Source organism: Olea europaea, chromosome 20 (genome assembly GCF_002742605.1).
Source record: "Olea europaea var. sylvestris chromosome 20, O_europaea_v1, whole genome shotgun sequence".
In the NCBI taxonomy this organism is placed as follows: Eukaryota; Viridiplantae; Streptophyta; class Magnoliopsida; order Lamiales; family Oleaceae; genus Olea; species Olea europaea.
In genome coordinates, this window is record NC_036256.1 from 8,565,029 (window position 1) to 8,591,166 (window position 26,138).

General features: G+C 39.1%; 1 protein-coding gene across 2 annotated transcripts; it reads right to left on the minus strand.

The window, feature by feature from the left end:
- Positions 1-7,373: 7,373 nt before the first annotated feature.
- LOC111369538 (putative late blight resistance protein homolog R1A-10) lies at positions 7,374-12,169 on the minus strand. Of its 2 annotated transcripts, none has more exons than XM_022991102.1 (3): positions 9,961-12,169; positions 8,779-9,799; positions 7,374-7,947 (listed from the first exon to the last, which is right to left on the minus strand). In XM_022991102.1, the coding sequence occupies exons 1-2, from the start codon at positions 11,982-11,984 to the stop codon at positions 8,809-8,811; spliced, it is 3,015 nt and encodes a 1,004-aa protein (XP_022846870.1). In that variant the 5' UTR covers positions 11,985-12,169; the 3' UTR covers positions 7,374-7,947; positions 8,779-8,808. The 2 variants fall into 2 exon arrangements, with proteins under 2 accessions (XP_022846870.1, XP_022846869.1); XM_022991101.1 differs by having other exon boundaries at positions 7,374-7,941; positions 9,961-12,163.
- Between the last annotated feature and the right edge of the window lie 13,969 nt (positions 12,170-26,138).

Below are 26,138 nucleotides of genomic sequence, written 5' to 3' on the forward strand. Positions count from 1 at the left end.
AAAATTAAACATAACTTGATAATAAGTAACTTTTTATTTACCTTTCAAAATTGAGGAATTCAAGTCTAATAGTGTAGACTACTTTTTTCTAACAACTTGGCAAAATTTTCTAATTTTTTTCTCTCTCTCTCCTCTCTCTCTCTCTCTCTCTCTCTCTCTCTCTATGTGTGTGAAATGAAATGGAGTTTTGGATTTGGATGACTTTATATATATATCCACCTGCTGCCAATTCAGTCGTCCTTTTTTTTTTTTTTTTTTTTTTTTATTTTTCCACTCACAGTATGTTCGCAAATCAACTCGGTTGGTAAGCTATCCCGAAATCCGTATCGCCTCCTGAAATATGATATAATTTTTAAATCAACAATTAATTATTTTAAATAATTTCAAAAATTAAATAGGCGATACCCAAACTTAATCATTTCACGTTTAAGTTATTTCTAAAGTCTCTTTAATCACTAAAACTAATTTTTCTTTCATTTAACTCAACTTCATAGCTTATTATACTTAACACTTTCAATAAAATTGAATTTAATCTAACAATCTAATAATTATAAAATTAAACATAACTTGATAATAAGTAACTTTTTATTTACCTTTCAAAATTGAGGAATTCAAGTCTAATAGTGTAGACTACTTTTTTCTAACAACTTGGCAAAATTTTCTAATTTTTTTCTCTCTCTCTCCTCTCTCTCTCTCTCTCTCTCTCTCTCTATGTGTGTGAAATGAAATGGAGTTTTGGATTTGGATGACTTTATATATATATCCACCTGCTGCCAATTCAGTCGTCCTTTTTTTTTTTTTTTTTTGACTTTTCAATTTTTGACACTACAATTTGATAAAGGTATTACATAGTTTTCAATAAGGATGAAGGCACTAGTGGGGTGTTCAGGGAAGATTGGTGGCAGGCTGGTTGGCGCCTTAACGTGGTTCCAATAATCAAAATATTTGCATGGAGATTTTTCTACAGTGATCCACTAAGAGCCCATTTGGCATAGTTTTTGAAAAGCCAAAAGGAACTTTCGAGGTTCAAAAGTTACTGTTTGACCCGTTTCGCTAATTTTGTTAAAGTGCTTTTATTGGTTAGAAGAACTTTTTGAGGAAGTTGGTTTAATGTGGTTTCCTCTAAAAGCACTTCCGGACTAAAAAATGCTTTTAAATATTAGTTTTCAAACAAAAAATAAAATATCTTCCTCCAAAAGTATTTCTACAAGAAGCAAAAGTAAAAACAAAAGTTATGCCAAACGGACTCTAAATGCAATCTCCGAAGAAGGGGTGTAAGTCATGTCAGGTGTTCCCGTTGTGGACTACAAGAGGATAGCAAGCATACCCTATTTATTTGTTTGAAATCAAAGGTGATTTGGAATGATTTAGATGCAGGGGCGGATTTAATGGGCGATCGTCCTAATTGGATTCGTCGGGAAGAATTATTATTATTATTATTATTATTATTATTATTATTGCTGATAATAGATAGAAATTTTAGATTATATATTTGATAATTTAAATTAATAACAAATATCTCTAGTAGATCAGCTGGTTAGTCCTATTACTATTGAATTAGAGGTCTTGTGTTTGTAACTCTTTAAGAGCAATATTTTTTATAATTTTTGTATTTCAACAATTTTTACTAAAACAAATACAAGAAAGGTGATTCAAACTTACTATATTTCTTAAATATATTGACCACTTTACCATTATGACACTTATTGATTTTTAGCATATAATGTAACAAAATAATATATGTTCAATTGTACTGGTTTAATGCAAGTAGAAAATTTTTAACCGATGCTTTGTCCCTCTTCTTGATTTTCTTTTTCTTTTTCTTTTTTTCCTCTAATCAATTGATTTGAAAGTTTGGTCAAATTTGTAGGAAAATTGGCTTTAGTATCATAAGAAATATTTCAACAAAACTTATTTAATTAATACAAGGTTCTACTTTTCGTACACAAAAAACCAATTACGAAAAAGTTGAATCATACAAGCACATAAAATTGATATAAGTACATAATGTTAATAAAATAAAGTTTGTTTAATTAACTTTAATTGCAAATTGAATATTAGCATTTTGTTAATATATATTGCCTATTTAATTGAAAAATAAATTAGGGTATTTTGAAGATTATGGAACAATTTTTTCATCCAAAATGAAAGTTTGTACCTAATTTTAGTTCTAGTGGAGTATCTAGTTCTTTTACCTCTAATCCGTACGATTTTTTGAATATTATTTAATTAAATATTAAAAAATCCCGCTATCATGGACGTTGACCACAATAGTAAGCTTTCAATGCTCGCGGTCCGCCCTAGCTGAACTCAACTCCTGGATTCGCCCCTGATGGTCGGTGCAAATAGCATTTTAAAGGATACAGGTAATGAATAGAATAGAAATTGATATTGGAGGAGAAAGTTTATTCCAGCAACGTACTCAAGTTATAATAATAATAATAAAACATAGGTCAGTGTGTACAGTCAAGAAAACAATTGGATATATATATATATAATTATGTAACTTGATTATTACTATTGTTGATGAAATAAATTGTCCAAGTGTTTTGAGTCGATGTCGAGTAAGATGGATGTGTTTTGCTCAATAGATAGTATCTTCGCCTTTTTTTCATTAATCTTCTCTAGAGATATACAAAACAAATGTTTTTTTTCTTTTGATATAATGACAATAAATAAATTAAATTAAAATAAAAAGAGAGAGAGAGAGAGAGAGAGAGATGATCGATTCAGCTCTGACTTTCCAAATCAAATATTTGTTTTGTAAATAATTTTTCTTGTACGTTTTTATTTACCTTTTCAATGACTTGCATTTGGGGATTGAATTACATTTTTTGAATGAATGGATTTCATCAAAATGGGAAGCCTCCATGTTTATTCTTCCTTCGACAATCATAGCTAGTTGTCTTTAGAATTTAAAATGGTATTAGAGAATAAAAAGAACGAGCAATTGGACAAGAAAGATGGTTCCAGTGAGGTATCAGTTGGTGAGTTGATTTATACTAAACTTCAATTTAATTTCTAATTTCGCCATTGTTTTACATTAGTCACATATTGTTCCCCAAACAAATAGAAATTACTTAGCTTACTTCATAACTCATTCAGTGTATTAACGCTCTCTTGACATGCCCTAGTGGTTAGTTGGCAAGTCATATAGTGATTACGTGAAAGATTTATTGTGCTATACCTTTTGATTAAAAAAATTTATCAATTCGAGAAACAACAAGCGATCAAATTGTGAAATTTGTAAAACAAATTAAAATGTAACCACTGCAATTGAAACTTACTGGAAAAATTAATAATCATGATCACATGTAGGTTTTCTTTTGCTTTCTTTTTTATTAATCGGAAATTATATATATATATATATATATATTACTTTAAACTGGCTTAAAGAAAGTCTTGTGAAAAATCACTGCATTTTCACCTTCGAGTGAGCGGGAGGCGTCTTTTGATTCAAATATCTCGATAACTTCGGGAAAGTGCACATGCACATTTGTCTATTCTAATATACAACATAGAAAAAACATTTAAAAATTAACATTGTACTAGTAAATTGTCAGAGCATTTACAATTCAAAGAAGACGTTGAAAGATTGAAGTTTTGAAATACCCCCATTCTTCTAATTTAATTTACAAAACGACCTCCCAACTATAGTAAAATAAAGAAAAACTGGGGCAAATTCAATCAGGGTCACTAAACTTTCAGTAAAATCTCAATAGAGATGCTAAATTTTATTTTGACTCAATTAGGATCACTAAATCTCAATTTAATTTCTAATTTCATCGCTATGTTACATTATGTATTATATTGTCCGAAATTGCTTGGTTTACATCATAACTCATTTAGTGTATTTATTAATTTCAACACTTGATGTGATTTAGTGGTTAGTAGGCAAGTGATGCAGTGATTACATGAAAGATTCGTTCCATTATGTTTCTTGATAAAATTTATCAATTTAAAAAATGACATAACTTTAATAATATGAACACATATGATATGGAATTGATGATCAAAAGGGATCCTCCTACATTATTGTTAGTTGGAGAGGCACAATCAAACTTTGTACAAATCAAATTCTTTGTTCTCGATTTTTTAATGATTTATATTTGACCTGAGAAAATGTAGATTTATATTTAAAAAAATTTCTTCATTAATATTTTGATCGCCATTTTCATCATTTTGATTTATAACAGTCATTTTATTAATATTTTGTTCATCACAAGAAAATGCAAACTTATATCTAAAAAATCTATCGAATTTAATACAATCAATCAATTCAAGTGATCGAAAGGGAAAACATATAACAAATATTCAATCAAATAAATACAATTCATTAAATACAAGTTAAATTGAATATAATTAGTTCTAACATATTCAATATACACAAACATGATAGGAGAAAATGCAAATTTAGGATCTAATTAATTAAAAATTTGATCAGAACGTGAAAATTTGTAGTAGATGTGATAATTTGTTGAAAAATTATAGACAAATTTTAAAAAAATTAGAAGGGTTAAGGTTTTGATAAAAGATGTGAGGGAGAGAGTAAGATAAAGTAAAATAAAATAAAATTAAAAAATTCAAATTTATTGTGATCTTACCCTTGTTTGGTGGGGTTAAAATCAGATTTTTAATATATTTTGATAAAATTTAAAAATTTAAGGTTTTCATGAAATATATTATTAAAATTAACTGCTAACTTTGATTTAAATTAAAATTTAGATTTCAATCGATACCAAACAGGACTTATCCTCCAAAACAAAAAAAAAAAAAAAAAAAAAAAAAAAAAAACTCGAAAGTTATGGACCCCCTGGGACTCCTCTTAGATCCGCCAGTGCCCCGAGATAATTTGAGAACCCTTAGTATCAAAAGCCCGACATATACACATAATTATGTGTCGCTCAAGCCCCCAGGGCATATCTCCCAGTGGCAAAGGGGAGGGCGGATAGGGCTCAGCGCGGCAGTGTGCAGAGTTCGATTCCCCGCAAGGTGGAATTGACTTTGTTGCAAGCGGGAGTTACCATATGGGTTAACAGCCTTGGCCTATCCATATGCTCTCCACCCTGGCTCCTAGGAGGCACATCCTGCGATTTACCTCCTCCACGATGGCCCAGGGCAGGGTCGGTGGAGGCCCTTAAGGTTGGGGTTCAACCTTTTTTTTTTTTTATGTGTCGCTCAATTATGCACAATTTATTAATATTAAAAGAGCATGAATAATCATGTCAAATACATTTATCAATAGTTTTCTCTGGGGGCGTGGGAAATGGGTTATGGGTCATTGGACCGCGGACCGACAAATCAATTTATAATTTATATTTTTCTTTATTATTTTAAAATTTGCATGAAACAAACAAATATGACCTATAATAATAGTAAATTCACGAACTTTCATATAAAAAGAAGTCAAATAATATCAAGTCCGAATGAAGCACTTTTTAGTTTATAAAAATGTAAACTTGTAATGAAAATGGATAGGAGAAAGCTAAGAAAAAAGAGGTGGAGATCACAATAAAATTTTTGAAATAACGGAGAAGATGGTTAGAAATGATACCAGTGGTTGTTTGGTAAAAACATGTTTCTAAACTTGTCGCAATAGAGATGCACAATTAATATATAAAATTATTGCAGTTCAACTGTTAACCTCATGTCACCGGTCGACCTTTTTTACCCAGTTATTGTGGTTGTTCGTAATGTCTTATTCAATTATGATAGAGAACCGAGTAGATTAATCGATCAATTAATCAGCCAAGTCAAATCAAGTTTAACAATAATGAATGAGAGGTGTATGTTTTCTATAATGAAAATAATTTATTATATTAATTCCAGAGTTCAATATTATTAAGAGTTGTAATTAGAGGGCAAGTATTATTAAAGGGTAAAATGTTATTATAATGTTGCATATAAACCAATACATTTTGATTTTTTATATCATTTAGTTATGTCTCCACAAGTGTGCGAGTATATCGAGTTGATCACAGCACTAAAAACTTCCAAGTAAAGACACTAGTACATTTGGATTTCGTTGGATAAGAAAATGTTACCTAATGTTAAAGATGCGAGTGGAGGGTTAAAATGTGTTAGGCCACAGTAGTGGACTAATATAAAAATAAACCAAATGGAAATTTTAGTAATTTTGTAAGACTTGAAGGCTACCATTGCAAATTATGACTAAATGAACCAACCTTTTTTCTTTATCATATTCGTTTTAGTAGATTCAATCTCAAGCTCTAAGCCAAGCTAATCAGTTAGCTAGATGGAGTAGTAGAGAATAGAAAATAGAGAAGTCATCAAACCTTAATATTTCAATTGTCCATGATCCAATTGACTTGATATCGAACAAAAGATTCAGAACCATTGACTTTCAAATCCACAAGTTTAAATCAAGATGCCTTTGTGTAGTTGAGAGATATAACCTTCTAAACATTGACAAAATTTGGTGGACTAATTCTTTGTTGAATTTAATTTGGTATCTCCATGAATTCATCATTGAAATTTTTGTAACTGTTGGATGCCTCTATTTAATGCTTGGGCAAAATCTCTTGTTATTCTGTTAGAGAGATTCGATCTTCGATAGATTATTTATTGTTGGTGTGCCAAGATTTTATGTTCTTGGTAGTATTGATTAAAGAGAACATTGTATTCCCATCGTTGATTTTTCCCCTTTGGTTGACAAATGTTTTTCCACGTAAAATAAATCTAGTGTTGATTGCATTTATTATCACTATGCAATAATATGTTTAGATAGAGTTTAGTAGGTGCTTTAAACAACAATAGAGACAAATTATCACTCTTATAAGTATCAAATAAGAAACTTGAGTAGCCTCATTCACTTATGAACCGAGATCGACTTGGAATTTTTATTCCTACTTTCCAAACCGATACAATTAATACTATTATGCTCAAACAACATCATATCCCGACACACTAACGTCTCATTATGTAACTAGGATGGAATTTTCAAATAAAACAAGACCTTTTCCAAGCACAAAATTAGAAACATACAACTATGACTACCTCAAGATTTTCACTCTTGAAAATACATCTCAAGTCCAACAACGAAGAGGATAATTTTCACTAAATTACGTCTATTTAGATGGTAATATCACATGAACGAACGATTGTAACCATACAAAATTGAAGACTAATTTGTTGTGCAAATGTATCCAAATTTCAAGTAGATTGGACCACGATTCACTGAGTGCCGAGGTTCGATCAAACCTTGCCAACTGTGATTTTGGTTCTCTAGTTTTGCTAGATGTGTTTAATTTATGGCTGATTTTGAACTCCAAATCATCCTTACCAAATGAAAGACAAATAAAAGTTATGGTTCTTTAATCATGTTACCTATATTACCAAAGTAACCCTTCACGTCTTGCAAAATATCAAAAGTATCATTCATTATAAATTATTATTTCCCACTAATACTTTGTATCCCAACAAATAAACAATTAACAATTTTCATCAAACTCCATTGCCAACCAAACAAAAGTTGAATTGAATGCAGATAATAAACTAATCTGTCCCTCCCTGCTATGACTCAGCATTTCAACTTATGCCAATCTCCCTGCCAACTTATCTAGCTGCATAAAAGAAAAAGGAAGTCACAAGTATCAATTTCTCCAGTTTTCCAAGAAGATGAGTAAAAATAAGGGGCATATCGAAACTGAGGAAGTCAAAGAAGACGAGTAGAAGCGAGCCAGGTGATCTAGCTGTTCTGTTTATCGGCTTCTCTTGCCCTGGCTTGTTCAACCCGCACCTCTGTCTCGAATAGCCTATCCCCCATATTCTCATTTGTCACAGCATTCTCATTGTCGACGGGTTGGGTCCAAGCTTGGATTTTAGATGTTTCATTTCTCAAGGGCAGTCGATTGCGGCCGTAGCTCATGGTTTTCGAGCATTTTAGTAGGCAACTGGTTGGCCAAAAAAGCCTATAACCTCCTGCATCTTCATAGAAAATGATATGAGCATGTGTTGAGCATCTTTAAGAGGCTCTCTATTTTTAAAGAGTATTACATAATTTATAAAGCATCTATAAATTTAAAGAATAACAATTTATAGCTAAATTCATAAGGAATCTTCTCTAGTTTTTTGCAAAATCTCAACACCAGTCGTTCGAGTACATGGTAATGATCATTTAAGGAATCTCATTGTCCAAGATCTGACACAATAATTTAAGGAATTTGAGCTTTTGGAGCTCATTATCCTCTGTGTTCCAGATTTTCCCTCAAAGACATCCAACTCTAATTTCAGAATCTCAAGTTTGGCGCCTTAATGTTGTCCCAATAATCAAAATATTTGCATGGAGAATGTTCTACAATGCACAAACCACTAAATGCAATCTCCGAAGGAGGATAGCATGCATGCCTTATTTCTTTGTTTGGAATCAAAGGCAGCATGGAATGAGTTTGATGGGTGGGAAACCATCAAGGCCTGATTGACTCCAGTGAAAATGGTGCAGCAGGGAAAGTGAGATGAGCTTAGACCATAACATAGATCCAACCACTTGTCAAATTAACCATAATGTAGTACAATTTGCAACCAGGTCATTATTTAATTTACTTACAATAAAGAAGTCGTAACTTCATGTTAACTACAAAGAAAAGATTGCAAACAAGAAAAACGACTAACAATTGACATGGAGCCCGAAATTATCTTCTAATCATGAGGTGTAGGATGTTAAGAAATTTCTTGCAAGGAAATTTAAAAAATTTAAGAATGAATCATAAAAATATTTATTTCAGGAACGAAAAAATGATGGGATGAGCTTTGACTTACACGGTGTACACCAGTAGAACGAAGTTGTCTTCACGACCAGTTGCTAAAGATGGTCACATCAAACTCTGTATCACCATAATCCAGTTGTTCTTGACGAATTTCCAAAGCTGAAGTTTCAACATTTTTACCACAATAAAGTACCTCAATCTTCTGTAGAGTTGAAATGTCACTAAATTCAGAAGGAATCTTCTCCAAAACTTCGCATTCTAGCAACACCAATTGTTCAAGTACAGGAAAATGATTGTGTGACGAATTCCAATGTTCAAGTTCTAGAGCCTCTAATTTAAGGAATTTGAGTTTTTGGAACTCATCATCCTTGGTGTCCCAAATTTTTCCTGAAAAGTGGCTGCCATATAATTTTAGAATCTCGAGGTTGGGCAATGTCCCAAATAATGACATCTTTTCCCAAGGCAAACAAATTCCATGAAAACTAAGCCTTTTGATATTCATAGGAAATTTAACCACCGAGTAATCGCCTTCGAACCAATGTCCTAAAATTGTGAGTGATTGAAGCTGAGAAAGGAAGTTGAGATCAGGAAAGTGATTGCCTGAGGATTGGCATTTAAGCGTAAGAAGATTAGGTGAATATCTCAAGATTTCTTCGTCTTCCGAATCGACAATCATAACGTGACCAAGGGTTTGTAGGCAATTTATTCGCAAGCTATCACTATTCTTAGTGAATCTTACACCATCATACTTGCCATTGATACCTAAATGTCTCAACTTAGGCATATTGAGAAGGTATGTTGGTACTTCTTTTATGAGATCCAAACAAAGATATTCAAGGTTATGGAGTTTGCCTATTGATGGCTCTAATTTTGAAAGATCCAAGTACCTCAAGTCAGGCATAAATTTGATTCCCAGTTGAACATTTTCATTATTCCCTGAATCCAAGATCCTAATTTTTTCCAAATTATAAGCAATGGAAAAGGCCTCGAAAATATTCTCAGATATGAAGACTTGATGAAACCGATCCATATACAAGCGATGGAGATGGCGATTCTTAGATAGCACGAATTGACTAGAGATGTAGAATAATAAGAACATGGAGGATCATCAGTTTAACCACATCAACCAGCATCAGCAATAGCAGCATCATTGACATAATTATGACAAATTAGTAGGATAAATTGGAAAAGTGAAGTAAAACAAGAAGGAATTAGAAAGAGAGAGTTAACTTACTGTTGAAATAGAAAAATTTCATCTTCTACAGCCATTTTGCTGCACATATCGAGTACTAGATCGTGCAGAGTACATATTTTTACTCTATTGTCAGGTCTTCTTTTGGACACTTGAAGTAGGCTCCTGTCAACAAGTTCAATTAGATACTCCTCTGCTACATCTTCTAAGGTCCTTTGCTCCCTTTTCTCTATGAATCCTTCGACTATCCATAGTGATAATAGCTTCCGAACTGGAATTTCCTTGTCTTCCTGGAATGCACTAAGATAGAGGAAACATGGCTTCAAGTAATTTGGTAAATGGATGTAGCTGAGTTTCAATGTGGGAATGTAGTCGTCTGCTTTTTGGAAAATGTAATAACTTAAACTTTTTGCAACTTGTTGCCATAAGCTTTCTTTTTTCTCCATATTTGAAAGAATTCCAGCTATCAAAACTACTACAAGTGGTAATCCCTTACAATTTGCTGCAATTTGCTTTCCAATATGTTGCAGCTCTTGAGGACAACATTCTTTTTTGAACACCTTCTGCTCTAATAAATTCCAACGTTCGTCTGGTGAGAGGGGAGGAGGTACAATGATAAAATGAGAAATTTCCGATGCCACATTTTTCAGCCTACTGGTGAACAATACTCTGCTTCTGTTTTTGTCATCTGGAAATAACCTTTTCAAATCTTCCCATGCTTCTTTATCCCATAGATCGTCCATAACAATGAGGTATCTTCTACCCTTTAAATTTTTGTAAAGTTGTTCGGCCAACTTTTCATCTTCCATTTTTGAAATATCGTCTTTTTTAAGGTTACTTAAGGAGCTCAAAATATCTTTCAACAGCTTTCTCTTATTATAAGTTTGAGAAACAGCACACCAAGAAAGCTTATCAAAATAGTACCGAACATTGGAATGATTGTATATTTTCTTTGCTAAGGTGGTCTTGCCAAGTCCACCCATTCCAACGATGGAAATAATCCGGCGGTAGTTTGGTCCTCCAACAAGCTCGCTCAGAATTTTTGTTGTCGTTTTCTCTAAGCCCACAACGATCTCTTCTACCATGGGACTGCTTTTATCTTGGGATGATGATACTTCACTTGGACTTTCTGCAACTTGTAGGCTTCCAATTCCAACTTCACTTGACACTGCAATGCTGTAATATTTAATCTTCACTAGCACAATCTCAATCCTTTCTAACAGACCAAAAATTGCAAGATCCATTTTGGTGGTGGTAACAAGATCTGTGGTGAAAAAGAAAGAATGCAAGAAAAGTCCTGCTTCATTAAATACAGCTTCAATTTCTGTGAATATACTCTCCTTCAGTTTTTCCTCATAGCTTGGAATTGGATAAAAAAGAAAGGTAAGCAGAAATTTCAACCCCTTAGGAAGACATTCGAGTCGATTACTCACAAGAACAGTGGAATCCTTTTGGCATTTAAGCAATTCTCGAATTGTTTCAAAAAGAAAGTCGATGAAGATTTTCAGTTCAGTGGGATGACACTGTGTTTCAATTGTGAAAAATTTGTTAAGCTTTGGCATGGAAGCGAGAATGATTTCTAAAAAGTTTTTGTAATGTTCATTATCGTGATGAGAAACGATCTCTTCGTATAAGATGCAATCGAAGGCTGAATCATCGAGATACTTCAATAGACAATAAGGACTGTGCATAGTAAATGGTATGCGGCAGTCTGGAGAGAAGCATCGCAATAATTCTTTTACATATTTGAGAAAAGTTAGAAAGTGTGGGCCGAGCCATTGAAAGCTAACATTTTTTTCTCCCCCATCAAGCCTTAAAGGTAGCAAACGAGAAAGGAGATCTGGGCTTTTGACTAGACGAGACAGATTTTCGTAAGAGAGATCCTCCATATTTGATTCGGACGGAAACAAAGTGAGAGCCTCCATGGACAAAGAGAGAGCCTCCATATTTGGTTTGGGCGAAAGGCTGAGCAAAGAGAGATCCTCCATATTTGATTCGGACGGAAACAAAGTGAGATCCTCCATTTTTGGTTTGGGAAAAAGGTCGAGCAAAGAGAGAGCCTCCATATTTGGTTTGGGCAAAAGGCTGAGCAAAGAGAGAATAATGAGAGTGAATTTGTTTCAAGTTTTTCAAAAAATAAACCCAAAGCAAAGGTTGAACATATCAGCAAAAACAAACGAAGAAAAAGCTCCGTTCTCTGGCTCTCTCTCTCTCATAATTTCATATGCCTTCACATAAACAAAGCAAAAGTTAAAAAAAGTCGTTGCTTTTTTCGAGAAAAAATGTGTGGAAAGGAAAAAATGATTTGTCACCATCAGTCCTTGCTTTAATAATGGCTTTAAGATAATGCACAAGAGATCAGTATAAAATCCTAAGCGAGATGTTTGTCAAATTTTACTTTATAAGGTCCCATTTGTTTTTTATTCTTTGGTTCGAAAAGTAAAAAATATGATCGTTATTCATCACATCACTCCACAATATTTGACTTTTCTTTCTTTTGTGTGAATTTTGTAACAACTATATTATTCATTATCATTCTTATAAAAATGAGAATCAAACGAGGACTATAATTTAAATTAATGAAACACACTTTTTTTCCACACATATTCTATAAACCATGAAAACTGGCATTTTCATTTGGAATTCGAATCATACACAACTAACAATTATCCCCCTCAACAATGCATCTGTCCTTGCTTTAATAATGGCTTTAAGATAATGCATAAGAGATAAGTATAAAATCCTACGCAAGATGTTTGCCAAATTTTACTTTGCAATTTAAATTAATGAAACACATTTTTTTCACACACATATTCTATAAAGTATAAACCACGAATTCAAATGGGCATTTTCTTTTGGAATTCGAATCATACACAACTAATAACTATCTAATTACATTCGTATATTTCAACATAAATTTGCATATCAAATGTTTGGATATTCAGACTTCCAATAATTTACTGAGTGACCATAAACTTAAATTTGAACACTTTAGTGCTACATATACTACATTTGATTATACAAATATTATATTTGAAGCATATTTATATTTTATTTTGAAAAAGACTTTGTTCCACCAATATCAGCTTCCAAAATTTACATTTTTTAATAAGTCATCTTTATTTAGACCAATTGGCCGTGTACGCAATTAGATATATATAATGTACGTTAATAGAGGGGTGGAGGTGCCACCACACTAATTTTGAAAATTCAATACTTCGTTCGATTTTTTTTTTCAAAATTTTCAAAGAAGTCCTTGTAGTTTTCAATTTTTGCCCCCCACAACTAATTTTTTTTATTTTGTCATTTGCCCCACAAATCTTATCTTCTAGCTCCACCCATGCTAACTGCAAAATAAATTTGCCCCACAAATCTTATCTTCTTGCTTTAATAATGGCTTTAAGATAATGCACAAGAGTCAAGAGATAAGTATAAAATCCTAAGCAAGATGTTTGCCAAATTTTACATTACAATTTAAATTAATGAAACACACTTTTTTTCCACACATATTCTATAAAGTATAAACCAATTCAAATGGGCATTTTCATTTGGAATTCGAATCATACACAACTAATAACTATCTAATTACATTTGTATATAGTCAACATAAATTAGTCAACATAAATTTGCATATCAAATGTTTGGATATTCAGACTTCCTATAATTTATTGAGTGACCATAAACTTAAATTTGAACATCTTAATGCTACATATACTACATTCGATTATAAAAACATTTATTTGAAATTGTTTCGCTCGGGTAGTCGCTAACAATTAAAAAGGGATCAGACAATCGTGTAAGGAACAAACCTCTTGAGACAAAATTCCAAAAGGGGTGTTTTATTGGCGATGAATTTACAATTGAAACTAAACAGAATGCCTCCAAGGGACGCAAGCACACGAATACTGAAAAGAAATGTTTAAGTCTAAACTAAGAAATTGAAATTACATATTCTCTATTTGAGAGTGTTTGATTCGAGTTCCTTTGCTCTATGTCTTTTCTTCCTTTTATATTCCCTTGATGATCTCTTCGTGATCAACCGTTTAGAAACTGCTTAATTGCTTTATAACTGCCCACTTTCTTCATGGTGGCTAACTTATCGTGGAACTGCAGTCTCTAACTGCTGTCATTACTCTTTGTCGTTCAACCGTCTTCAATGTAAGGAACAAACCTCTTGAGACAAAATTCCAAAAGGGGTGTTTTATTGGCGATGAATTTACAATTGAAACTAAACAGAATGCCTCCAAGGGACGCAAGCACACGAATACTGAAAAGAAATGTTTAAGTCTAAACTAAGAAATTGAAATTACATATTCTCTATTTGAGAGTGTTTGATTCGAGTTCCTTTGCTCTATGTCTTTTCTTCCTTTTATATTCCCTTGATGATCTCTTCGTGATCAACCGTTTAGAAACTGCTTAATTGCTTTATAGTGCCCACTTTCTTCATGGTGGCCAACTTATCGTGGAACTGTCATCTCTAACTGCTGGCACTACTCTTTGTCGTTCAACCGTCTTCAATTGAATTCCTTGAATCGTGGAACGTGATAAGATTACTTAATAACTGGTTCGATAACTGCATTTTTGGATAACCATAACATCCTATGTTTGCTAAGATCCTGGGTGATTCGAAGGTTTGAGCGAGAACAGGGTCATAACCCTGGGCGACTGCAAGGCACTTCATTCGCTCAGATCTTGAGCGTCTTGCAAGTTTGGGCGATGATGTTACCGCGTTCGTGGGCTTCCATTGCATTCATTAATAACCCTATTTGGGCCTTTATCCTGAATTGCCCAATTGGACTTCATTCTTTGGGCTATTCGATTTGAGCTGCACTTTTAGCGTGTCAACAGAAATATATTTATATTTTATTTTGAGAAAGACCTTGATCCACCAATATCAACTTCCAAAATTTAATTTTTTAATAATTCATCTTTGCTTAGACCAATTGGCCGTATATGCAATTAGATATATATAATGTACATTAACTTAGGGGAAGAGGTGCCCCACGGTAATTTTGAAAATTCAATACTTTGTCCAATTTTTTTTTCAAAATTTTCGAAGAAGTCCTTGTAGTTTTCAAATTTCCCCCACAACTATTTTATTTTATTTTATTTTTTGTAATTTGCCCCCACAAATATTATCTTCTAGCTCCGCCCATGCTAACTGCAAATAAATTTTAAATGCACTTGGTGAAAATTAATTTTCTCAATCGTTTCATGGCCATCCAAAGAAGAAATCAAATATAGAATTTTTTTTTCGACTTAACGCAAAATTCAGTCATCACATTCCCGAACACCCCAAGCAGAATATGGAAACAAGAGATTATGGATGACAAAATTTCCACTTCTAAAAGTTTCAATAACATCACAAAAAATTCTGAAATGTTAGTGATTTAAGTAGAAATAGAGTTTAAAAAGAAGTAGGATTTAAAAATTTCAAATTTTTAACTTCAATAGGCCAACCATACATTTAAATTCTATCCGAGGATGCAAAGCAGCATCTAATTAAGACGATTGCTGCAAGATGCATGGACTTGTTAAATCATGTGCATGCTTACGAGCAGGCTCATGGACCAGACCTTGAGCTTGCCCAAAGAGTTATGCTCTTGACCATTCACAAGACCGCTCTTTTTAAGAAATCGGAGTCATGCTCTACACATGACCAGTGTTTCAATGAGCCGCACCAATGGGTTGATCCCAATTTAGTAGTCCATATAAGCCGACAAACTGCTTGAGATCATTGTCATCGTAACTTTAAGATGAACTAGATTTAGAAATTTAAATTAAAGAAAAAATAAATTTATAACTAAAGTATTGAAAAACGCTATTTAAATGAATTTTGTAACTGAGAAGCTTGCATCCGAGATAATTTAGTGGAAAGCCACGAACCCCAATTTATAGTTTTCTATAGGGGCATGGGAAATGAGTTATAGCTTATTGGGTCATTGAGCCTAGATCGACGAATCAATTTTAGTTTTGTATTTTCTTAATTATTTTCAAATATACATGAAACAGTAACAACTGTTACATATAAAATGACCTAGATTTCTTTTCATGTTTTACAAATGAAGTTAAAACATATTTTGTATATCATATTGTTGTATCTTCACAAGAGTGTGAGTAGTTTAAGTTTGATACAAACTTACAAGTAAAGAGACTTGTATATTTGGAATCCACTGAATAGGAAAATGTGAATAATTAATTTTACTAACTTGACTAAATGCCTATTTCAATTTTGTGTGGGTAATGAGCCTTAATTCACGGTTTGATCTCTTTGAGATATTAAACACCGACATTATTGATACATCATTATCAATTACAAAATGAACACTTGTATCTGTTTATTTGTAATAATACAAATTTGAAGACTAATATGTTGGGTAAATGGATCCAAATTTCAGGAAGAAGCATTGAGTACCGAAGTTTGATCAAATTGTGCCAAATTTGATTTTCGTTCTCTGATGTTGCTCGTGATTTGTTTGGTGCTGATTTTGAACTCTAAACCTCACTAACCAATTGAAAGACAAATAAAGTCACGGACCTTAAATCATGTTCGCCTAAATTACCGAAGTATCCCCTCAAGTCTTGTAAACTATAAAAGTGCCATTCCTTTTTAATTTTTATTGTCCCCTTGTATGTTGCATCCCAATAAAACAACAATTTTTCATCCAACTCCATCAATAAATATTCAGCGGAGAGATTATTGAGTTGCTAATCTAAGAGCTTTGGACATCTGATTATTTTTTAAGTTTACGAGCTTTAATTTTCTCATATGCCTTTAGTGAAATTAATGTCTTCCATATCATAGGCAATTGGTTGGGAAAAAGCCTATAAACGGCCAAAGTCTCAAAACTATGAAGTTGCTTTTTAAGTTTCATTGAAATTAAGTATGTCTAGATAACTTACTTTTTTCTTATTTTTAAGTGATGAAAGGCTTGTATTTTCTTTTTAATTTACGATCCTTATTATCTAATTGGATGAATCTATTTTATACTTCTTGTCGAGTATAATCGCCACGACAACGGTGCGTCTAGGTATAGCGTTAAAAATATTGTTGGTCACGTGACTTGTAATGTTGTTTTGGTTTGATCGTTAGAATTTCTTTTGGTCAAGTGAGGGACAGAAATTTCATTTTTTATAATCAATTTAGTTACTTTTTCATGTTGAATTAGAGAAATTCTGTCATGGCCAACATGATTGATAACATGGCATCGGAAAATTTTGTTAGTGCATTATTCCTGTCTTCTAGCCACGTAAAATGCACATTGTTGAAAAGGTAGTCTTTTAGAATTTATAGAGAAACAAAAATTTTAAAAATAAACTATAAGATTGCACAATCAATTCAGTGATAACTAAACAAAAAGTAACAAGTGTTGCGTGTTGTCACACCTGTCCTACACACCTGGGCCAATGGTACACTCATCCTGATCCATGTGGCATTCCCGCCGAGGTGGCCCACATTGCCGAGGTGGGTTATATCCGAAGTGCTTCTAACCGAGGCCCATGACCCGAGTCGGGGAGCCTTTGGATGTAGCTGAGGTCCTCAAATGGACGAAGCCCCGAAGTTGATGCACGAGCCTCTTAACCACAAGGAAACATCCTCCATGGTCACTTCTCCCAAGAGATTGCCTGCACAGATCTTATTCGAATGATTGATGGAATGTTTGTCATAAGCATAAAGGTCAAGTCTTGTCACTAGCATAGAGGTCCTGCACAAGCAATAAATGCGCCGTAAGCTAGTAAGTCAAGTCCCATGCCTAAGAACAGACATTTGAACTAAGGAGATGAGGCCACGTGCCACTTCATCCAAGGGCTCCCATTCCATATGTATCACTATAAATACCCCCATTGTATGACGTAAAAGGCTAATGCAAGAATCAATACAAAAGACTACATTTACTCAACTCTCTCAGTTACTTGCAATACACAAATCGAACTTATACACTTTTACACATACATTTACAAGCACCGGTTGGTAATTATTGTACAATCGAATTACGAATAACCCGCCGGATTCCAAACGTTACTGTCCCGCATCGTTGGGCTACTCCCACGCCCCTTTGAACAACTCGGTTAGACCGTCCACGTGTCTTAGCGTGTTGGACATTCGCCCACGCAAGCGCGGGTGGGACCAGCATTTGTTGGCGCACTTTTTAGGGTCAACAGATTGGCGCCGTCTGTGGGAAATCATACCATAACCACGAGCTACCTTGTGGTAAAAGCTTACTGAGAAACATTTGGGCAACCCCCCTTGAAAAAGGATTTGTTCTTGAAAAAGAGCAGTAGGAACCCCTACCACTTGGAGAAATCTAAGTTTGATAAAAAAAAAAAAAAATGAGTTCTAACGAAGATACTCCCCCAAGGAGGGTAAGAGAAAATACGAATATGCCTCCCCAGCCTGCTGTCCCAGCAGCTCAGCAGAGGCTCCACCACCACCAAAGGAGAGGTGGGATGCGTGCGACAGCACGACTATCAAGAGAAATGGCTACCATGGCAGCCAACATGAGGGATATAGCCAACCAAAACTTGGATGCAAGGTCAAGGAGGTCTCCCCATTCCTCCATATGCCCCCCATGGGCACTATCAGCAAGAGAACGAGGTCCAAAGTCATAGGGCTGCCTCGCCCGACTATGGTCGAGGCGAAAGCCCATTTGAGAGGGAAGTGGGAGTTGACATTTCCTCCAACTATGCATCTGGCCGACCCTCCGAGGTCCAAATGAGCCCTGATAACTTTCCACCTCCATATGAGCAAGACCCAAGACAGAGGAGAGTAGGAAGTGTTTTTGACAGAATCAGCCCTGTCGAACCAAGACCCAGTCAACAGCAGGCTTAGCAGCCTCGGACGAGGCCACAGCCTCCACCTCCGATGCCCCAGCAGCTAGAGAGAAGGCACAAAAATGCCCCCCGCGCTGTCCTGCCTAGAAGTAGGCCGCAAAGGAGGGAGGAAGAGGCTAGGAACCGGCCCGGACCCTCTCACCAACAACCGAGGTACGAGGCCGAAGACTACGATTCTGATGAGCAACAGAGGTCCTATGACTTGGACGATGATGATGAGAACCTGCCGTTCTCAAGAGAACTGAGAAATGCCCAGGTCCCGGGCCACTATGTCATGCCAAAAATACCAAAGTATGATGGGAGAGGTGACCCAGAAAAGCACCTCAACGCTTACAAAACTCACATGAACCTGAGGGGCGCCACCCCAGCTGTGAAGTGCAGAGCATTCCATTTAACCCTCAATGGAGCGACTGAAATCTGGTATAGTAGGCTACCATCTGGGAGCATCCGAAGCTGGCCTGAGTTCAAAACTACCTTCTTGAAGAGGTTCGCAATGAGCAAGGAAGGAGAGGCCCCCATTCAGCGTCTTCAAGACATGAGACAGGCGCATGGCGAGTCCTTGAAAAGCTTCCTATCCCGCTTCACCGACAAGATGACCTACTGTGTACAAGTCACCGACAGAGAGACACTATCTGCATTGAGAGGGGGATTGAACATGAACACCCTATTCTGGAGGGATGTGCAGAATCAAGACCCAACCACTTATGACGCCTTACTAGAGATGATGAGAAGGGAGATAATCAATGAAGAATTGATTGAGCATAGGAACAGGGCCAGCAGGGGCCTCCCACCTCCTCAAAGACAGCGAGGTCGGGGACCGACCTCCCACCTCATGGACTACCAGATGAACCGATCTGGAAATGAGAACTCCGGCCAAGCCCTGGCCACTACAACTCTGAACGTGGTGCCAACCTTGGCGTATGAGGATGTCAACTCAACCGCTGACCCACATCAGATACAGGCCCAGCAGGGACCCCGTAGAGGGAGAGGCCGAGGCCGAGGCCGAGGTTTTTCACCTAGAAATAGGTCCAATCCAAACCTCCCTGGATACTGTTTGCACCATAGGTCCTACGGGCACGACACCGCGGATTGCAGAGATTATGCACACCGCCCCCGGCAGGAACCAGCCAGGGAAAGACATAACTCGTCCCAGGCGAACAGGCCCCCGCCCAGGCAAGACAACCGACATGGGCGTGAGGCGGCCGCTCCTCGTCCAAGGGATGTCTCCCCAAGGCGAAGAGAGCAAGACACAGAGAGGCCCAGGAAAGGGCGTAGACACCGAAGAAATAGGCAAGCTCAAGATGAGGCCCTTATCCACGAGATAGACACCATATTTGGAGGCCCCTATGTTGGCGGTGAAACACGGAACGCCAAAAGAAATTATGCTAGGGAGGCTAAGAACCCCCCTCTGACAAGCTACATTGTGGATAGTAGCTCTCAAAGAAACCAAGTACCACCCATTGTCTTCACCCAGGAAGACGCCGAAGGAGTTCATTACCCCCACTGCGATGCGCTGGTGGTGAGGGCTGTCATAGCCCGAAATGGGCTCAAACGAATGCTAGTCGACAACGGCAGCTCCGTCAACATCTTATTCGGGTCCACCTTTGACAAGATGATATTGGACCACCAGTTGACGCCCACCACCACTCCATTGTACGGATTTACCAGAGATAGCATCACTCCGAGAGGAAAGATAACACTGGCAGTAGAGATGGGAGAATCTCCTCAAACTACAATGAACTTTATGGAATTCCTCGTAGTCGACAGGCGGTCGGCTTACCACGGGGTCTTGGGCAGACCGGCCCTAAAGGAATTGGGAGCAGTCGCCTCCATCCACCACCTATGCATGAAATTCCCAACAGAAAATGGGGTGGCAACGGTGAGAGGCGACCAGAGAGGTTCGCGAGAGTGCTATCTGAGCTCCATTAAGAAGGTAGAGCCCCGGGATGTCCACGTGATCATGGCTGATGTGGTCATGGCGGATGTTCCAGGTGACGCTCCCACTGACCAGGAAGATATTGATATGATTGACGCACCGCTTATTCAGGAGGTGTTGATCGTTGATGAGATCGACCCCCGCATAATGGAGCATGAGCCTCAAGCGTCCCCTGTAGAGGAACTTGAGAGCTTCTCAACCGACCCTCGAGATCCGTCTAAGGTGTTGAAAATAGGCAGGGGCTTATCCAACATCTTGAGAGAAAAGGTCAAGGACTTCTTAGGCAAGAACATTGACGTCTTCGCCTGGAGACATGAGGACATGGTGGGCATAGACCCCAAGGTCAACTGCCACCACTTGAAAATTGATCCTAATTTTGCCCCGCATAGGCAAAAAAGGAAAGCCCTCAATCCAGAGAGGTATGAGGCCCTAAAGGAAGAGGTTCAGAAGCTCATCCAAAATGGCTTCATCAGGGAGGCCACTTATCCGAAGTGGGTCTCCAACCTGGTCTTGGTTAAGAAACACAATGGAAAATGGAGAGTATGCATCGACTTTACCAACCTTAATAGAGTTTGCCCGAAAGATAGCTTTCCACTCCCAAGAATTGACCAATTGGTGGACTCCACGGCTGGGCACGAGTTGTTGAGCTTCATGGATGCATACTCCGGCTTTAACCAGATCCCCATGCACCCGGCCGATGAGGAGCACACCTCTTTCATCACGGATCGAGGCCTCTATTGCTATAGAATGATGCCTTTCGGGTTGAAAAACGCCGGAGCAACTTACCAAAGACTCGTGAACAAAATGTTTACCGACCTCATTGGCAAGACAATGGAGGTCTACGTGGATGACATGCGGGTAAAAAGCCTAGAAGCAGAGAACCACATAGTGCACCTCAACGACACCTTCCAAAGACTAAGAAGGTACCGGATGAGGCTCAACCCATTGAAATGTGCCTTTGGGGTGGCTTCCGGCTAGTTCTTGGGGTACATGGTCAACTAGCGAGGAATTGAAGCAAATCCCGAGAAGATTGAGGTTCTGTGCCAGATGAGGTCCCCTCAAAAGCCAAAGGAGGTGCAAAGCTTAACTGGACGAGTGGCAGCACTTAGTCGCTTCGTCTCCAAAGCAACTGACAAGTGCCTCCCATTTTTCAAAGTGCTCAAGGCTGGGAAGAAATTCCAATGGACTGAGGAATGTGAAGAGGCCTTCCAAGGATTGAAAAAGCACTTGGGGCAGGCCCCCCTCCTCTCCAAGCCGAAGTCTGGCGACATTTTGCAACTATATCTTGCCGTCTCCAATGACGCCATCAGTTCGGTTTTGATTCGAGAAGGAGGGTCCACCCAACTTCCCGTCTACTATACGAGTAAAGCGCTCCTATCGCCGGAGACCCGATACCCCGATATGGAGAAACTTACTTTGGCCTTAATCACGGCCTCTAGGAAATTGAGACCCTACTTCCAAGCTCATACCATCCATGTACTTACAAATTTTCCCCTGAGGCAAGTACTCCAGAAGCCCGATGCCTCGGGAAGATTGTTGAAATGGGCAGTGGAACTAAGTGAATTTGACATTATGTTCAAAGCAAGGGTAGCCATCAAAGGGCAAGCTTTAGCAAACTTCGTCGCTGAATTCGCCAACCTACCCGAAGTGGATAAAATCATGGAATCCGTCGAACCCCCCACGTGGAGCCTCTTCGTCGATGGCTCAGCTGGGGAAATCGGCTCAGGTCCCGGGGTTGTCCTCATCAGCCCCGAGGGTCACAAACTCACCTCAGCCGTAATGTTCGTATTCAAAGCCACCAACAATGTTGCAGAGTATGAAGCACTCCTTGCAGGCCTCAGACTGGCCAAGAAAATGCAAGTAAAGAAGCTACTCGTTAGTAGTGACTCCCAGCTGGTTGTTAGCCAAGTCAATGGTAACTTCTCAGCCAAAGACAAAACGATGGCCTCCTATCTGAAAATGGTGATGAACCTCATCCCATCCTTTGAGAAGTTCGAGTTAACCCAGATTCCCCGCATCGAAAATACTCATGCGTATGCACTCTCGAAGCTGGCTAGTAGCAAAGACTCAGAGCTACTCACTGTAGTGCCTATCGAGCACCTCCTACTGCCTTCTACCGAGGCCCCTAATGTCATGTGGGTCAGTGGAACCCCCACCTGGATGCAACCAATTATAGCATATCTGAAAGACCAGGTGCTACCCACCAACAAGAATGAGGCTTACAAGCTAAGAAGGAGGTCGGCCCATTTCCTCTTCATCGATGACATTCTCTACAAGAGAAGTTTCTCCTCTCCACTCTTACGATGCGTCGGAGGAGAAGAGGCTACCAACATACTAAGAGAAGTCCACAAGGGAGTGTGTGGCAACCATTCTGGAGGCCTATCTCTCGCACAAAAAATACTGAGGCAAGGATACTACTGGCGCACCCTGAAACGGGATGCCCTCGAATTTGTGTGAAAATGTGATAAGTGCCAACGATTCTCTCCCGTTCAAAGACGACCATCACAAGATTTGACTGCAGTCTCCAGCCCCTGGCCTTTCTCAAAGTGGGGTGTGGACCTCATAGACCCTCTACCAAAGGGTAGAGGAGGCGCAAGTTTTGCAATAGTGGCCATTGATTACTTCACGAAGTGGGTCGAAGCTGAACTACTGGCGAAAATCACAGAAGCAAACACCTCTAAGTTCCTATGGAAGAATATCATTTGCCGGTTCGGAATTCCCTACTCGATCGTCTCAGACAATGGCAGGCAATTCGATAGCAAGAAGGTTAGAGAACTGTGTGAAGACCTTGGCATAAAAAAGCTCTTCTCTACACCTCACCACCCACAAGCTAATGGCCAAGTCAAAGCCGTAAACAAGACAATCAAGCACGTCCTGAAAAGGAGGCTTGATGTGTCCAAGGGAGCTTGGTTTGATGAGCTGCCCCAAGTACTTTGGGCAATCCGAACCACCACCAGAACCCCAACCGAGGAGACCCCTTTCCTCATGGCTTTTGGGACTGAGGCGATGAGCCCCGTGGAGGTCGGACTCCCATCCGGCGTCTGCACTTCAGCGAAGTGACCAACGACGAGCTCCTGAGGCTAGACCTCGATTTCATTGAGGAGAGGAGGGACGACTCCCAGCTAAGGCTAGGCACCTACCAAAGGAAGATGACAAGGTACTTCAACTCCAAAGTCAAGAAGAAGTCTTTCCGAATCAACGATCTAATACTCAGGAGGGTCTTCCCATCTTCAAAAGAACTCGGTTCCGGCTTCCTGGGGCCGAACTGAGAAGGTCCATACAAGATCAGAGAAGAAATCCGACCTGGAACCTACTGGATTGAAGACATGGGCGGCAAGGCACAACCCCGTCCATGGAACATTGAACACCTCAGAATCTTTTATCAATGAATTGTATCATGCTGGATGACTTTCCCAGCCTTTGTAATATTTCTATGGCTCAATAAAATTCATTGATTAAATTGTCATACTACGTCGTCACCTTGGAGGAGAGGCTCGGGACCCACCTATGGGCCACCTCGCTCGAACTCCGAGGCGCTAGCACATGCCTCCCTTTGGCCTTGCTGAATGCCAAGGGGAGAAGCCTCAACATGGCTGCACCATCCACCATGTCTGGGATGCGTCGTCACCTCGGAGGAGAGGCTCGGGACCCACCTCTGGGCCACCTCGCTTGAACTCCGAGGCGCTAGCACATGCCTCCCTTTGGCCTTGCTGAACGCCAAGGGGAGAAGCCTCAATATGGCTGCACCATCCACCATGTCTGGGATGCGTCGTCACCTCGAAGGAGAGGCTCGGGACCCACCTCTAGGCCACCTCGCTCGAACTCCGAGGCGCTAGCACATGCCTCCCTTTGGCCTTGCTGAATGCCAAGGGGAGAAGCCTCAACATGGCTGCACCATCCACCATGTCTGGGATGCGTCGTCACCTCGGAGGAGAGGCTCGGGACCCACCTCTGGGCCATCTCGCTCGAACTCCGAGGCGCTAGCACATGCCTCCCTTTGGCCTTGTTGAACGCCAAGGGGAGAAGCCTCAATATGGCTGCACCATCCACCATGTCTAGGATGCGTCGTCACCTCGAAGGAGAGGCTTGGGACCCACCTTAGCAACTTTGACCTCCTCTGCAAGGGAGGCAGCCTTCCCCTTCGAGGCGTGAGTCCTTGTCTGAAATTCACTTAATGCCTCCCTACATTCGAGGGCGAGGCCAAAGGTCCGAGCGCTTTGGCTCACCAGTGCCCTTGTGAGGTCGGTGGCATCACAAGACGAGGCATGAAGCTGCCACCTCTCCGTCCAGAACTTGTAAAAGCTCTCGGTGGCACTTCTAATTTCCTCAGGGAGAGCCTCCACCAAGGCTGGGGCCAGCTCATCCTCCCTCCCAGCTAGGAAGTTTGGAGACTTCCCCTTCTCCCGAACCGGCTTCCCCTTCGTCGCCTCCTCTTCGGCGGCTTCTGCAGCTCGCCTTGTAGCCTCTTCTCTGGCCTCTTCAGCCTCCACCTCTCTTACCATCTCCATTTTGATGGCCTTAGAGGCTGCAGCAAGGAGCTGCTCACCAGTCTGTTCTGCCCTATGGGACACTGTGGTCCCAAACTTGCCAGCTGAGCTGGAGATGTACACCAGCTTCCTCTTCTTAGTCTCCTCAGAGACTTTTTCCTTGCCCCGAGGCTCCTTAGGCTTCTCTGGCGTCTGAGTAGACGCCTCCTCCAAGACCCTGGGAGTGCAGTCCTTCGACAGGCACTCAACCCTGCCTCGGACTTCCTTTGCTCCACTGGACCTAGGCTTCAGGGGCCTCGCCTTCGCAGTAGAAGTGGCCTTCAAGATGGAGGCCATATCCGGATCTGGGTACTCCCTCATCTTGAATTTGTCTGCACAACATATCAGATTAGCATCAGCATAAGAAACATTCAGAATAAAAACATCAAGTGTTGGGGCCCCATACCTCTGGATGCCATCAGCTCGAAGTCCAAGAAGTATCTACTTCTGTCAATCAGGTGATCAAAGTGTCGAAGCTTCAGAGGCCTCTTGTAAATGTCCTCTATCACCTCAAATTTCTCCCTGCTGAGCTCGAACCTCGTACTACTATCTGCAAAGACGAACCTCCAACAGTTAGACGAATAAATATTCTGATTTCAAAACACAAGCAGAGGTCGGGAGACTCACGAGCTTCGTAGTACTGGGTCGGCACTGTGCATGACAGGGCTTTGTCACCCTCCACTGCCTGCCATTTACCTCGCACCCAGAACCAGGACTCCTTCCACCCCTTGATGGAAGAAGGAAGTCCCACCATAAAGGGTGCGTGAGCCCCCCAAGGCGTGAGGTAGTACCACCCCCTTGACTCCTTCCCAATTACCCGGGGCTGGAACAGGGTCATGAAGACGTGAAGAGGCATGTCCTCCCCAAGTAACACTTCCTTCCACAGGAAGTATGAGCCGACCAGCTGGCTCCACCCATTCGGCAGA